At 38.9% G+C, this 12,663-nt stretch overlaps 1 protein-coding gene across 4 annotated transcripts in view; it reads right to left on the bottom strand.

Annotated features, from left to right (window-relative positions):
- The window catches only part of RAB3IP (RAB3A interacting protein), a 60,117-nt gene extending 48,265 nt beyond the window's left edge, over positions 1–11,852 (bottom strand). The window contains exon 1 of one of the 4 annotated variants that reach the window (XM_082351686.1): positions 11,678–11,852. Coding sequence is in view for 1 of the 4 variants with exons in the window: in XM_082351683.1 (XP_082207809.1) it covers positions 10,846–10,886 (41 nt within the window). In the remaining 3 variants the exon portion in view is untranslated. Of the gene's footprint in view, positions 1–10,845; positions 11,086–11,565; positions 11,585–11,677 lie in introns of those variants that run through there. The other 3 variants (XM_082351688.1, XM_082351687.1, XM_082351683.1) reach the window with 3 other exon arrangements.
- Between the last annotated feature and the right edge of the window lie 811 nt (positions 11,853–12,663).

Here is a 12,663-nt window from a genome sequence, read left to right as displayed (position 1 = left end):
ATAAGGAGAAGAGGCAGTAAAGATAGAGACACATGTGCTTATTAGTTCAACTAACTGTTCTGTTCTGCCTCATACTGGCTCTGACTTCGGATGAGTCAGTGTATTTTTCTTTTATTCTGAAATAATTTCAAATTTACATAAGAGTTACAGAGCTCCTCTATATATTTCACCCAGATTATGAAACTGTTAACATTTTCAAACCATTTGAGAATAGGTTTTAAGCATGATGCCCATTACCCCTTAATATCTCAGTGTATATATCCTAAGTAAACCATCACCAAAATCAGGATGTTAACACTGATCACTATTACCATCTAAACAACTGACCCCAATCAAAGTTCACTGATTATCCTAATAACGTTCTGGATAGGCCCAAGATCCAATCCAGGATAATGCATTACATTTCTCTAAGCCTTAAATTTCTCCTCTAATGGGATGAGAATGGGAATAATAATATTCCCTCCCTTCTCCAGGTTGCTGTGAGGATTAAGGCAGACAATCCACATAAAGTATTTAGTAGTGTACTATGTAACTGGCACAGAGTACAAATAAACATCTGTTATCAGTCAGCTGTTAATAATAACACGTATGCTTCAGTTTCTCCATCAGTAAAAAATATTTCATGCAACTACACAATTATATAAAAAATGTACATGAAAACTAAAAAGTATACCACTCAAGTTTTTCACTTGAAAAATATAAAGAAATCTTATAAACCTTTACTGATTTCCCACTGTCTACAGAATAAATTCCAAACTTGTTATCCAGAAAATCAAGGTCTTCTACGATCTGAATCCAATCTCTCTTCCCAATTTTTTTCTTTCCTACAATAGTACTTTGATAATCGTGACTAATACTTTCCCAGAACTTCGAAAAATTCCCAAACACAAGTACCAATAGACCATATAATTTCATCATAAAATACAGAAAAAAAAACCTCATTCATTAAACTGAAAAACTGTACTCTCTCATACTCAATTAAAAAAAAGCATTGAAAATAAGACAAGTAAAAGTAGTAAGCTACTTTTTATCTAAGAAAGGAGAAAATACAAATTTATTTATATATATATAATTATATATATACTTTTTCATATGTACTTATATTTTAGAAATGGAAGGATACACCAAAAACTAATTAAAAAAAAAAAAACAAAAACAGTTACCTTTAGGAAAGGGCGAGAACAGGAAGAGGAGACAGGCATAAAAGCTATACTTTTCCAAATGTACCCTACTTTGTTGATTTGAATTTGAACTTGGAACCACGTAAATGATAAAACAAAATTAGATTTTAAAAAAGAATATCTAAAAATAAAACAAATGAATCTAGCTGTGTACTGACATGGTAGTTTTAACCAACATCAAAAAGAACTATTTCAAACGATTTTAAAACATAGTAATAAAACTGTATATCCCTAGTGGAATATATTCTAAGGTCAAAAGGAAGTTAAAAAAATCATACACTATTTTCAGTAATCATATTAGTAAGTAATGTTGATACTGCTATTCTGAAACTATTATAAAAGATAAAACAAATTATATTAATATCATTCAAAACTAAGATTTTCAACCTATGAGAAAAGATATACAAATACAAAATCAAGGAACTTAAAACTCTGAAGTCCTAAATTTGAATCAGAAATAAGAGGGGAAAAAAAAAAAAAAGAGAGAAATAAGAGGGAAATTTTTTCTATTTAAAAAGATGTCTACCTTTAGCCACTGAAAAGGTATAACAACAGCAACCAACTCAGGAGCAATGAGTACCCCTTGTGCCCAGAGTAATACCATTTCCTACGAAAAAAGAACAAGGGCTCCTCGGAGAAATGGCTGATTCCAAGCCCGGGGCAGTAATGTACAAAAGGACCTTGCAACATCTTGTTTTACCAGGAAGCAAGAAAGCTATCAGAGACTACTGGAGTGGTATCAAAAGGACTCCCACTAAACAAAGATGGGACAATCTGAACATCAAAAAGGATAATACCTGTAAAGAACAAAAAATAATTCTAAACCCATGAGTTCATGATTATACTAAAAATAAGACAAAACAAAAAAATCTCACTGGTCCCTTTTGATCAGTGCTATGGAACAAATTCACTATTTTGAAAACTGGTAAAATAAAGGAAAGAATCCAGTATTTACCCTGACTTTCCTATACATTAAAGAACTAAATAGTTTATGAGGAAAAATCCTTCTTTTAAAAGCATCCCACTTAATAAATATAACTTTGCAATCCTAATGAAATAATGAGTCTAGGCAACACTTATCAATAACTATTAAAACCCTAAGGTAAAATCTGGGGCACTTTATAATTAATGGATCAGAACGACAGTACCTGAACTCACTGATGACATTATTATTACAAAAAGGGAGAAAATCAGACATTATGAGAATTATGTGGTATAACAGGAAATGAACACTACCACCATCCATGAAGCATTCTTGGCCCCCTAATAAGAAAAAAAAGATCCCAATCCAATCAAGCCTTTAGGTCTTTATCAGTTTATAGGAAAGAGGCTAGAGGAACATACTAAAAATAACGTCTTCATCAGTTTATAGGAAATACAGAGCCTACAGGAACATATCAAAAATAATACCATATGGACAAAGACAGCAAAATCTAGACTTTGGGAAACTCTTACAGGATAAACCACCTGGTTTTTTCAATAAATAAAAGTGGAAAAAAAGAGGGAATTTATAGACTTAAGAGACATAATGAAATATAATGTATGGACCTTGTTTGAATTCTTATTTGAATTAACCAACTGTAAAATCATATTATAAGACAATAAAGGGAACTTGAACACTGGATATTACTGATATTATTATGAATTTTTGTCCATTTTTAGAGATAATGGTATTATGGTTACATGAAAAAAAAAATCTTACCTTTTAGAGATACACACGAAAGTATTTATAGATGAAATAAAATTACCTGGATTTGCTTCAAAATAATCCAGGGGGAGAAGGAGGGTATGGGGAGCTGGGCCATCAAACTACCAGTCCCCCGCAGTCACAAAGGATTATAGGGTGGTTTCTCTCATAATAACAGCTAACATTTACTGAGCATTTACTAAATATCAGGTATAGTTCCAGTACATGTACAGTTGAGGAAGCTGCAGCTTAGGGTAGCCAGTATTAAAACTTATGTCTGGGACTTCCCTGACGGTCCAGTGGTTAAGATTTCGCCTTCCAATGCAGGGGGTGCAGGTTCAATCCCTGGTCCAGAAGCTACGCTCCCACATGCCTCACAGCCAAAGAACCAAAACATAAAACAGAAGCAATATTGCAACAAATTCAATAGAAGACTTTAAAAATAAATAAATAATAAATAAATAAATAAAACCTATGTCTGCCGGACTCCAGAGTCCTAGCTCTTCACCACCACACCACACTACTACCACTAGAATTGCTTTGCCTTTCCACTGTTAGATGGTTCATGTAAAAATGTTCCTCCTTAAGCTGAATTAAAATCCATCATCCCTGCAACATCCACCCTATTTTTCCTATAAACACTCAACTATTTCAACAAATATTCAGTGCGAGTCTACTATGTGCCAGGCTCTGGGGAAAGAAGAGGATAAATCATCTCTGCTCCCAAATAGTATCAATATAGTAGGAGACACTGACAGTGGCAATGATAGTGTGATAAATGCCATAGAATATGCAAAGGCTACTAAGAGACCACACAGGAGGGGCAAATAAATCAGAAGGAAAGGACTCCCAGAAAAAGTGAAGCCAAAGAAAAGACCCAAAGAAGAGTAGGAAATAATGAGAAAGATAAACCCCCTGGAAGGACTTTCCAGGCATGTCTAAGGTATGAAAGCAAAGTATTTATGGAAAATACAACTGTTGCATAAACTGGAGCACAGGCTAGGAACATAAGACCCAAACCTCAGAGTGGCAGGTCTGAATTCTGCTTCTATCAAGTTACTGGGCCAATGTGTGCCTAGGTTCTCTCATCTGGAAATCTGTAGCTCGGTTTTCTTCCTCACAGGGTGAGAATTAAAAGAGAAATGCAAGTAGTATTTCGCAGAGTAGAGCACCTCTGAGCAGTGCCTCTACCTACAACACACTGTTTAAATTACAGTCACTCCCGAAAAGGAGATTATTTTAAGATTAAATGTAGTCCCTTTATCAAGCGTGTGAAATTTCCATAAAATGTTTAACTTAGCTGGTAATGAGCTGCCAATCAGACTCATCTGAAAATCTTTTGCTCTTTCAAATAGTACACGGAAGCTTTAAGATTTATTTTATATTCAGAGTTCTTATAGGAATAACATAAACTATTTTTAAGCAGTAGTACTCTTTGCGTTAAGTAATAAGTAATTTAAAAAACTGATTTCAAACGGAGGTTATCCCAATTCATAAACTAAACTTGTCAAGGATCACTAAAAATGAGTAAAAAGGATGACAGCATTAAATTCTTATGGGTGAATTACCAACACAGCTTGGGTGGCTTTATTATTACTCAGCTTTAAGTAATAAAGCTGATTTCCAATTTAAAAAAAGTTGATCAAAACCATTTGTTTCTGATTTCTAGTATGCATTGCATGTTATTTCTTCTTTGCAGAAGTCAGAACTATCACAGCAAAAACAGCAGTCAATATTTACTGAAAGTTAACTATGTGTCAGTTAACTATGTGTTAAGAACTTCACGTGTATTAACTCATTTAATGAAAGCCTAAAAAAAACTTAATGATTTATATACTTATTAAATATATTTTATACATATATTATTTTTAGTATAAAATAAGTGTACTTAATAATTTTTATCAATTATGTTTATTCTAGTTGGAACGGAAGATGTCTGCCAGCTTCAACTCCTCAGGGCAAATGCTGGTACTAAGTTCTGAGAACACAGATATGAAAATGGAGTAAAAAGAAGGTGCATAGCCTATCATGAGCCACTAAATGATTACCCTGTGGGTTGGGGGGAGAGGAGGAAGAGAATGTTTCAGGGAGAAATAAAATACAAGTTAGATTTGAAATGCTGAATAAGAGTCTGTAGGTGGGCTAGGCAAGGAAATACGACAGGACAGTCAAGGAATAAGGGTTTGGCACTAATGAAATTAACCAAAAAAAAAAAAAGAGTGACAGAAAATCAGGCTGGAGAGGCAGATATGCGACAGATAATTAAAAGCTTCATTTAACATGGAAAATGCTGCTTGGAGTTTATCCAAGAGATGCTCGGATCTACGTTTTAGGAAGTACAGATGTACTGTGATGTCATTAGAAAAATGACTCCCGAGGACTTCAACTAGAGAGAGGAGACTAGAGGCAATTGGTTAAGAGGTTATTGCAACAGGCTAGGCAAGAGATTATGAAGGTCTGATCTAATGCCAAGATCACGCATTGCAAATGAGGGGACGGAGGCATATTTATCTATATATATGAAAAACATTCAGAACAATTCGTTTATATTTCTACATATACACACATATGCATTATGTTATTACATTCTATATGTGTGACATATACACATATACATTATGTACATTATTCTGTTATTCCTCACAGCATCCCTTTGAAATGATTCTTATGTCTATTTTACAGGTATAGAAACTGAGGATCAGAGAGATTAATCTTGTCGAGGTCAAACAGTCAATAAACAACAGAACTAGGATTCAAGCCCTGGTACATCTGACTCCAACACCTGACTCCACTACATCTGAGAATCACTTAAAAGGTAAAACTGATTGGAGGTCAGGGGTAAGACTCAGATAAAGGTTACATCAAGACAGAGGATCTCTAAGGCAGTCTTACCCAACCAACCGTAAGAAGAGAACAATCCAAATAGAAGAATCCTATTTAATCTCTGAACGCTTGTTTAATTTCAGAAAGAAAAAACTAAAGTTTCTCTAATGCACTGCTGTCGAAATGAGCATTTGCTATTACTTTGTGTTCTTTCTATTTTTTTTCCTATATTCTCTTTGCTATCATCATTTCCTTACCTATTTTGCTGCCTTGCTGGGGTTTAAAATAAATACTTATTCAGCCCCTTATAGTTCTTGATGGGGAGGGGAGGAATAGCATATAAATAAAAATCAACAGAAGCCTGATTTTACTATAGTGGCCTTATGATGTACTCGAAAACAGTGTGGATATTTGATACTAAGGAATTAGTGTTAATTTTTTAAAGTGTGTCATAGTATTGTAGCTAACTGCCCTTATCTTTTAGAGATACATACTGAAATATTTACAGATGAAATTATACAATTCCTGGAATTTGCTCAAAATAGTACAGGAGGGGGAATAATACAGGGAAGTATATGGGGCAGGACTGACCGTTGCTGATGGGCTAGATGATGGGAAATTTGAGGGTCATCATACTTTTGCATCTACTTATTGTATTTTAAATTCTCAATAATAATTAGAAAGTTTTGAGATTTATTCAAATACTATATAAAGGAAGAAAAAACAAAACAAAAAGGTGTATATATAAAAAATAATTTTCTCATTAGCTTTCCCTATAATTATAAAGTTGGTTTTCCAAACTAACATTTTGGTCGTAGTAAAAAAAAAAAATTTCACATTTACATTTTAGGAAGCAGGCTATGTTTATAAGTGTGAATTTAATTCATAACCCAAGGGAAATATTAGTCAGATGGTCTGTCAAGCTCACAATCTTCCCACTCTTATTAAAACAGACCACACATTAATTTCCATTTACTAATTCCACAGGATTTAAATGTACAACCTAACATATTGAGAGATGTTATTTATTGCAGATTCTTAAAATTAAAGGTTTTCAGAAAATTCTCAGAACTTACTGGGTTACTAACACTGTATTTAATTACAAATTCTTGGAACAAAAACGTAAAAAATAATTGTTTTCCAGGTTTCTTTCTCTTAAAAGTGGAAGCCTCTTTATCTTATGTATGTAAGAATATGTGTCAACTAAATATTCAATAGGCACTGAAGTATATATTGACTGGATAAATAAACAATAAGAGTCTTTAGAGAGGGAATAAATAGCAGAGCAGCGAAGAGTAGAGATAGTGAGTGACTCCAGGCCACCTTTAAAAATTAGAGATAAAACAGTAAGTACCCTGTAGCAAGATTGATGAAACTGAATTTCTAAAGTTTGGGGAAACCAGAGCATTTGATCAAATGAGCTTCAGAAAACCTTCTTTCTAGTTCAGATTCTGTTATTAACTGGCTGTGTGAACTTGGGCAAGTCACTTAATTTCTCTGAGCTTCAGTTTCAACATCTATAACAGTGGTGTTATCTCCCCTGCCTACATTTGAGAAAATCAAATGGCTTAACTGTCAATGTAAAAATGTTCTAAAGATTGTAAGGCATAATACAAATGTATAATATCTATAAAGATCTAAGAAGGAATAAATGGTGGGGAAAATAACAAGAGCACAGAAAGGAGTCTGTCTTACAAAACAGAAGGGATCCTTGTTTATCCTAGATAAAGGAGAAGGAAGGGGAAAACAAGTCCTTCTGAGGTATAGTGTTCAAATATAATTCTCTTCCCAACAGGAAATTAATTAATGCACATTTACTTACTGTTTTTCTAACTTACTTTAGTTGTTCTTTTATACTTTATCCTGATCTGTCAATCAGATGCCCACAAACACTCAATACTATTATCTGGACACATCAAATGACAATTCACTTATTTAATTGGTTCTAAGCTATCATCAGCATGCTCCTTTACAGTTGTTAACTATAAGCAACAAATCTCTCAAACTTGAACTATTTCAATAATTTCCATTCTTTTCCCTCTGATCTAAGTAATCTTAGCTTATGGTTATAGCTATGGAATTTTGTGTTGTTGATATCCTAAGATAAACCAATTTTACTTTTTCACTTTTTTCTATATACAATTGAAGCTTATGAAACTACCTCACTTAACTTTACGTTGAAAGGGAAAGCAGAAGGGAAACAGAGATGGCAAGTTAATGTTACCTGTTGTAAGTAACCCCTCCCTTCCCTTAGTCCCCTCAATTCCCACTTCGAACACTCATTTCCATTTTTACTGCTAGGTCAATTTCAACACATCCTAACATTTTTTCTTGCTGACCATCCATCACCAAACAGCACAGTACCTACTGGGTTCCAGGCCCAATGCTAAAGCTATAAAATGGGGTAAGATGAATTAAAGCCCTGCCCCCAAAGCATGTGTACACTAGAAAAAGACACCTCATTGTCAACAAACGTTTACAAACACAATGTAAATATCAAAATAAATACCAAAACAAAGGCATATACTCCATGCTTTGGAAGCATAAAAGAAAAAAAAGATACGTACTATATGGCAAAGGTAAGGACAGCAGTACAGAAAAAAAAAGAGAAACTAGCTAGAAAGGCGTTTTCAGAAACTCAGATATTTTATTTTAGGATATCAGGTGTATTTAGGTAATTCATTTAGTAACCAATTGACTACGCTTTGTTGACCTACATTTTGACTAGCACTATACAGGGCAAAGGTTTAGTTTGAAAAGGTACGCTCCCCTCAGAATATCCTCAAAGCTTTCCCTCAACACACAAGTATCTCTACCAACTCATCCTTCCTCCCTCCCCACTCTCCAACTATTCTAGCACTGTGTCTTATCTGGCACTCATTAAAATTACAACAACAACATATATATGTGAAAGTGCTTTCTAAATTTTGAGGAACTTACAAAAGATATGGAAATGATTACACAGCCTACCTTCCAGATGCCTTAAATAGTCTTTCCTTTAACTCCCACTGTGACTTGCAGAGTAGATACTCAATGAATATCTGATTTAAAAATCTCCAGCGATACATTAAGAATTACTTATTACACCAATATTAAGTATCTCATAAAAGCTAAATTAAAACCAATTCTTCAGTATTACAACCTATGCATGAAGAAGTAGTAGAGTGCAGTGGTTAAGATCATGGACATCAAAGACGAACTACCAGACTCCTAATTTAGTGCCCTCACTTAATTAGCTTTGACCTTAAGCATCCATCACCATAAGGACCTTAAGCTCCATAACCTCTCAGTGCCTCAATCTTCCCAACTATAAAATGGGATAAAGTATTACCTAACTCCTAGGTCACTTTGAGAATAAATGAGCTGACATACTGTTTACACCAGCATCTGATACACCATAAGCTCTAGACTCTGTAGTAGTAGCAGCCGTGCCGGTATCACCATCAATCAGAAAACTTGGATATTTTTTAACCAGAAATACAAATAATAATAACCCTTTTCATCTATGTGTCTTCTTATAGTCACAAAGCTCTTTTACAGAAGGTGTAGTTCAGGACCGGAAGGAGCAAAACTGGTCGGAGTTCCATTTTGGGCAGTCACTCCCAGTGTTTAATCCTGGCTCTGCCATTAGTCAACTATAGGACCACTGACGACTAAGTAACCAGAGGCAAGTTATTTCACTTCTCTGACCCTCCATTTCCTGATCTGTAACATGCAACAACACCACCTATACTCCAGGAATGTGCTGAGGACTAGAGGAGTCAAGGTACTTGAAGCAACAAGCAGGACGCATGGCACACTGTTGCGTTAACATCTGTTCCTCTCCTCCGCCTCCCACGTGGAGTATCTCATTTAATTCTCATCCCGCCGTTGTGAAGTTCATATTAGGTTGAGCCCTATTAAAAACAGCTGAATACTGGCAAATTCACATGGTTCAACCTAACACTACATCCATTTACAAATGGAGAAAATAAGCTCAGAGGTTAAATGCTTTACTCAAGGTCATATGCATGCTAAGTAATGGAGCTAAAACTTTAAAAATAGACAGTTTTTCATTAAAATTGGTTCGGCGAGTCCTGCTCAGAAAGGGAGGGGGGAAAAAAGTAAACTAACTACAATAATACATGTGAAACTACTGTAACCTACAAGTTTTTGTTCTGCCATATCAAAAAACAAGATGATGACGTAGATTGTCTTCTAAGACTCTTTCAATTTAAAAAATTATTTGTAGAGTGTCTATGCGTGTGTTGCAGAGGTTGAGGGTTTGGTGTAAATTAAAGGAAAATAATATCATCAAAGGAAGCACATGCATAACTACACCAATTCAGAAAGTACAGCTGGATCTAATTAGAAACTCCACGAATTAGCAAATTCACAAAGCAGCTGAACATCAAATATCCATCCTGGTGAAAAGTCAGCGGTATTCCGTAACACAGATGAGGTGTTCGCCAAACACCCAAGGAAGAGTTATACTAAATGTACCCACTTTGGTTCACAAAGGTATGTACTAATATATAATACTACTGAAATGGAAAAAGAAAAAAATGAAAAGGCTTTTCTTCTAATAGTAAGACATACACTACTGTAGTAAAACTGTATAACTGCTAAGTTTATTTCTATGCATTCCACAAGGGCTTTAGAATTATATCACATAAACCATATTTAGGGTACGTATCTGTCCAAACATGAAGTGTCCTATCAAAATGCACGGCACTAGTAAATAAATAGCAAATGTTAACAGAACAAGGCCCCATAAAAGTGGTGGAATATTTACCAGTATCAAATATTTACTATGATTGGTCTACAAATCTATTCTGCCTCTTTTCTCCTTGAAGTGCCATTCACCTTTTTTTTCTTTAAAAGGGCATGAACGACAAAATACGAATGAGGATAATGAACAGAAACCAGGTCTTTCAATAGATTTACAATAGAACGGTTTTGTTTTTAATCCTCTTATCGGCCTCTCCTCCAATTATGTAATCATTCCACGGCAAAAGATTACATGGCTGTTTCCCTACCCTCCAAGGAATAAGTTGGAGGGGGAAACAGAAGAGTAGGAAACAGGTAGCCTCGGAACATGCTACATTTCCACGAAACTAAACTGCCTCTTCGGAATCAGTATTAACTGAGCGCTCTTAATTTTCAAGACCTTACCCTTTAGCCATGACAGATATTTTTTCTTTTTTAAATCCCATAACAACTGACAACTCTTCACGTGCTGCAGATTCCACCTACCACCATCACTTCCAGAGTCCATTAAGCTCCCTTTTCCCCGGGCGGTCGGAGCGAGTTATCCACGCTGGAAGGGCTGTGTAATTACAATTACGGCTGTGCAGCTCGCCTCAACTCCCCGAAACAAAAGTCAGGCTGAACTGAGCTGCCTCCTAAGGCGCGATTCCGGGTGCTGGCTCTTGCCCACCAGGTTTCGCCGAAACCTCCCGAGGGTGACCTCTACGCCTCGCCTCGGTGCCCCGCTCGCCGTCTCCTAAGACCTCCGGTCCACGCCTACTGCCTCGCCCCGTCCAGCGCCGGCCTCCAGACTTGTTCGTGAACTCTCCTCACAGCCCCCTCCGCAACCCCGGGCCCCCAGCTCCCTGCCGCGCGCGCCCAGCCGACAGGTAACTGGGCGCCGGGCTCCCAGCCTCAGCGCTCGGGACCGCGCAGTTAATGAGTAACGCGCCGGGGCCCGGGGGACAGGGGAGGAGCCGCCGCCGCCCGACGCCCACCAGCGGCCCCAGGGGGCGCCCAGATGCGCCGAGGCGCCGAGCCCCCGCCGCCGCCTTCGCCGGGGTCCCGGAGCCCGCGAGCCCAGGCGGGGAAGCGCGTTCGCCGGGCCAGGACAGTCGGCCGGGTCCCCGCGCGCCGCGCCCTCACCTGCACCTGCTGCGGCCGCCCCTCCCGGCCAGCTCGCGGGCGGCGGGCGCGCGGGCACCGAGGGGGCCGGTGCTCCGCGCCCCGGGCCTCTCCCTCCCGCGGCCGCACTCACCTGACCAACCCACCGCGGCCGCGGCCGGCGCTCAGGGGCGCGCGCAGAACCGCACACAACGCGCCCCGAAGGAGTCGCAAGCGGAGGAGAACGGCGGGCCGACGCCGCTACACTCAGCCGCGGCGGGTGCACTACCGGGGGGAGCCGCCGAGGGAGCGCGGGACTGCGCCTGCGCCGGGAGCGGGGCTGGGAGCCGGGAGCGGTCCGGCCCTGCGGAGGGAAGGCGGGGATGGGGGCGGGGCGGGCGTGGGGCCGGTGGGGCCGACGCGCTCCCGCGCCCCCTGGCGACAGCCGGGGCTTTCGCAGGTGCCCGGCGCGGGCCCCAGGTGCCTCCGCGGGCGGTTTCCTTGGGAACAGGGCGAGCTGGCGCTAAGCCTTGTTGCCCTGGGTTCTCGGGTTCACTTCGAGTGTGTTGGGCTCTCCAGGAGTCGAAAAATGAACCTTCGATGTGAGTGAGGACAGCTAGAACCAACCTGACACTCGGCGTGCATATGTACCTTACAACGTGTGTGTCTGTGTGTGGGTGTGTGTGTGCGCTCGTGCGTGTCTGTTGTCTCTGAGGGGATGGATGGGAGGAAGGGGAGTCTGATAGAACCTAGATCCCAGCATTCTAGCAGCTGCTAGAGCATTCGAGAATGTCGTTTCTGCACCTGCCTTCTCTCATCTTTTGTGTCAACTCTTAGATAACTTCCACCCCACTTTAGGTCCTCCAGAGAGGAAACGTGAAAATACAAACCAGGCTTCCGAAAATCTGATCCAAAAGAGGCAGTCACATCATAGTATGTGTCTCTATGTTTAGTAAAAGAGTTACATGCAATTTGTGTGATATATATATTGAGTAGGACCCCCGCTCTGTATATTGAGCACATTTATTAGAGGCAGTAAAGAAGAGTAGGTTATGTGGATGGCTATAGGAATCAGAATTCCTGGGTTTGAGCTTGGCACCTACTAGCTGTGTCAGTGACCTTGGGCTAGTTGATCTCTAA

Source organism: Balaenoptera borealis (genome assembly GCF_965194805.1).
Source record: "Balaenoptera borealis genome assembly, chromosome: 13".
Lineage (NCBI taxonomy): Eukaryota > Metazoa > Chordata > Mammalia > Artiodactyla > Balaenopteridae > Balaenoptera > Balaenoptera borealis.
This window is presented reverse-complemented; position numbering and strand designations above follow the sequence as displayed.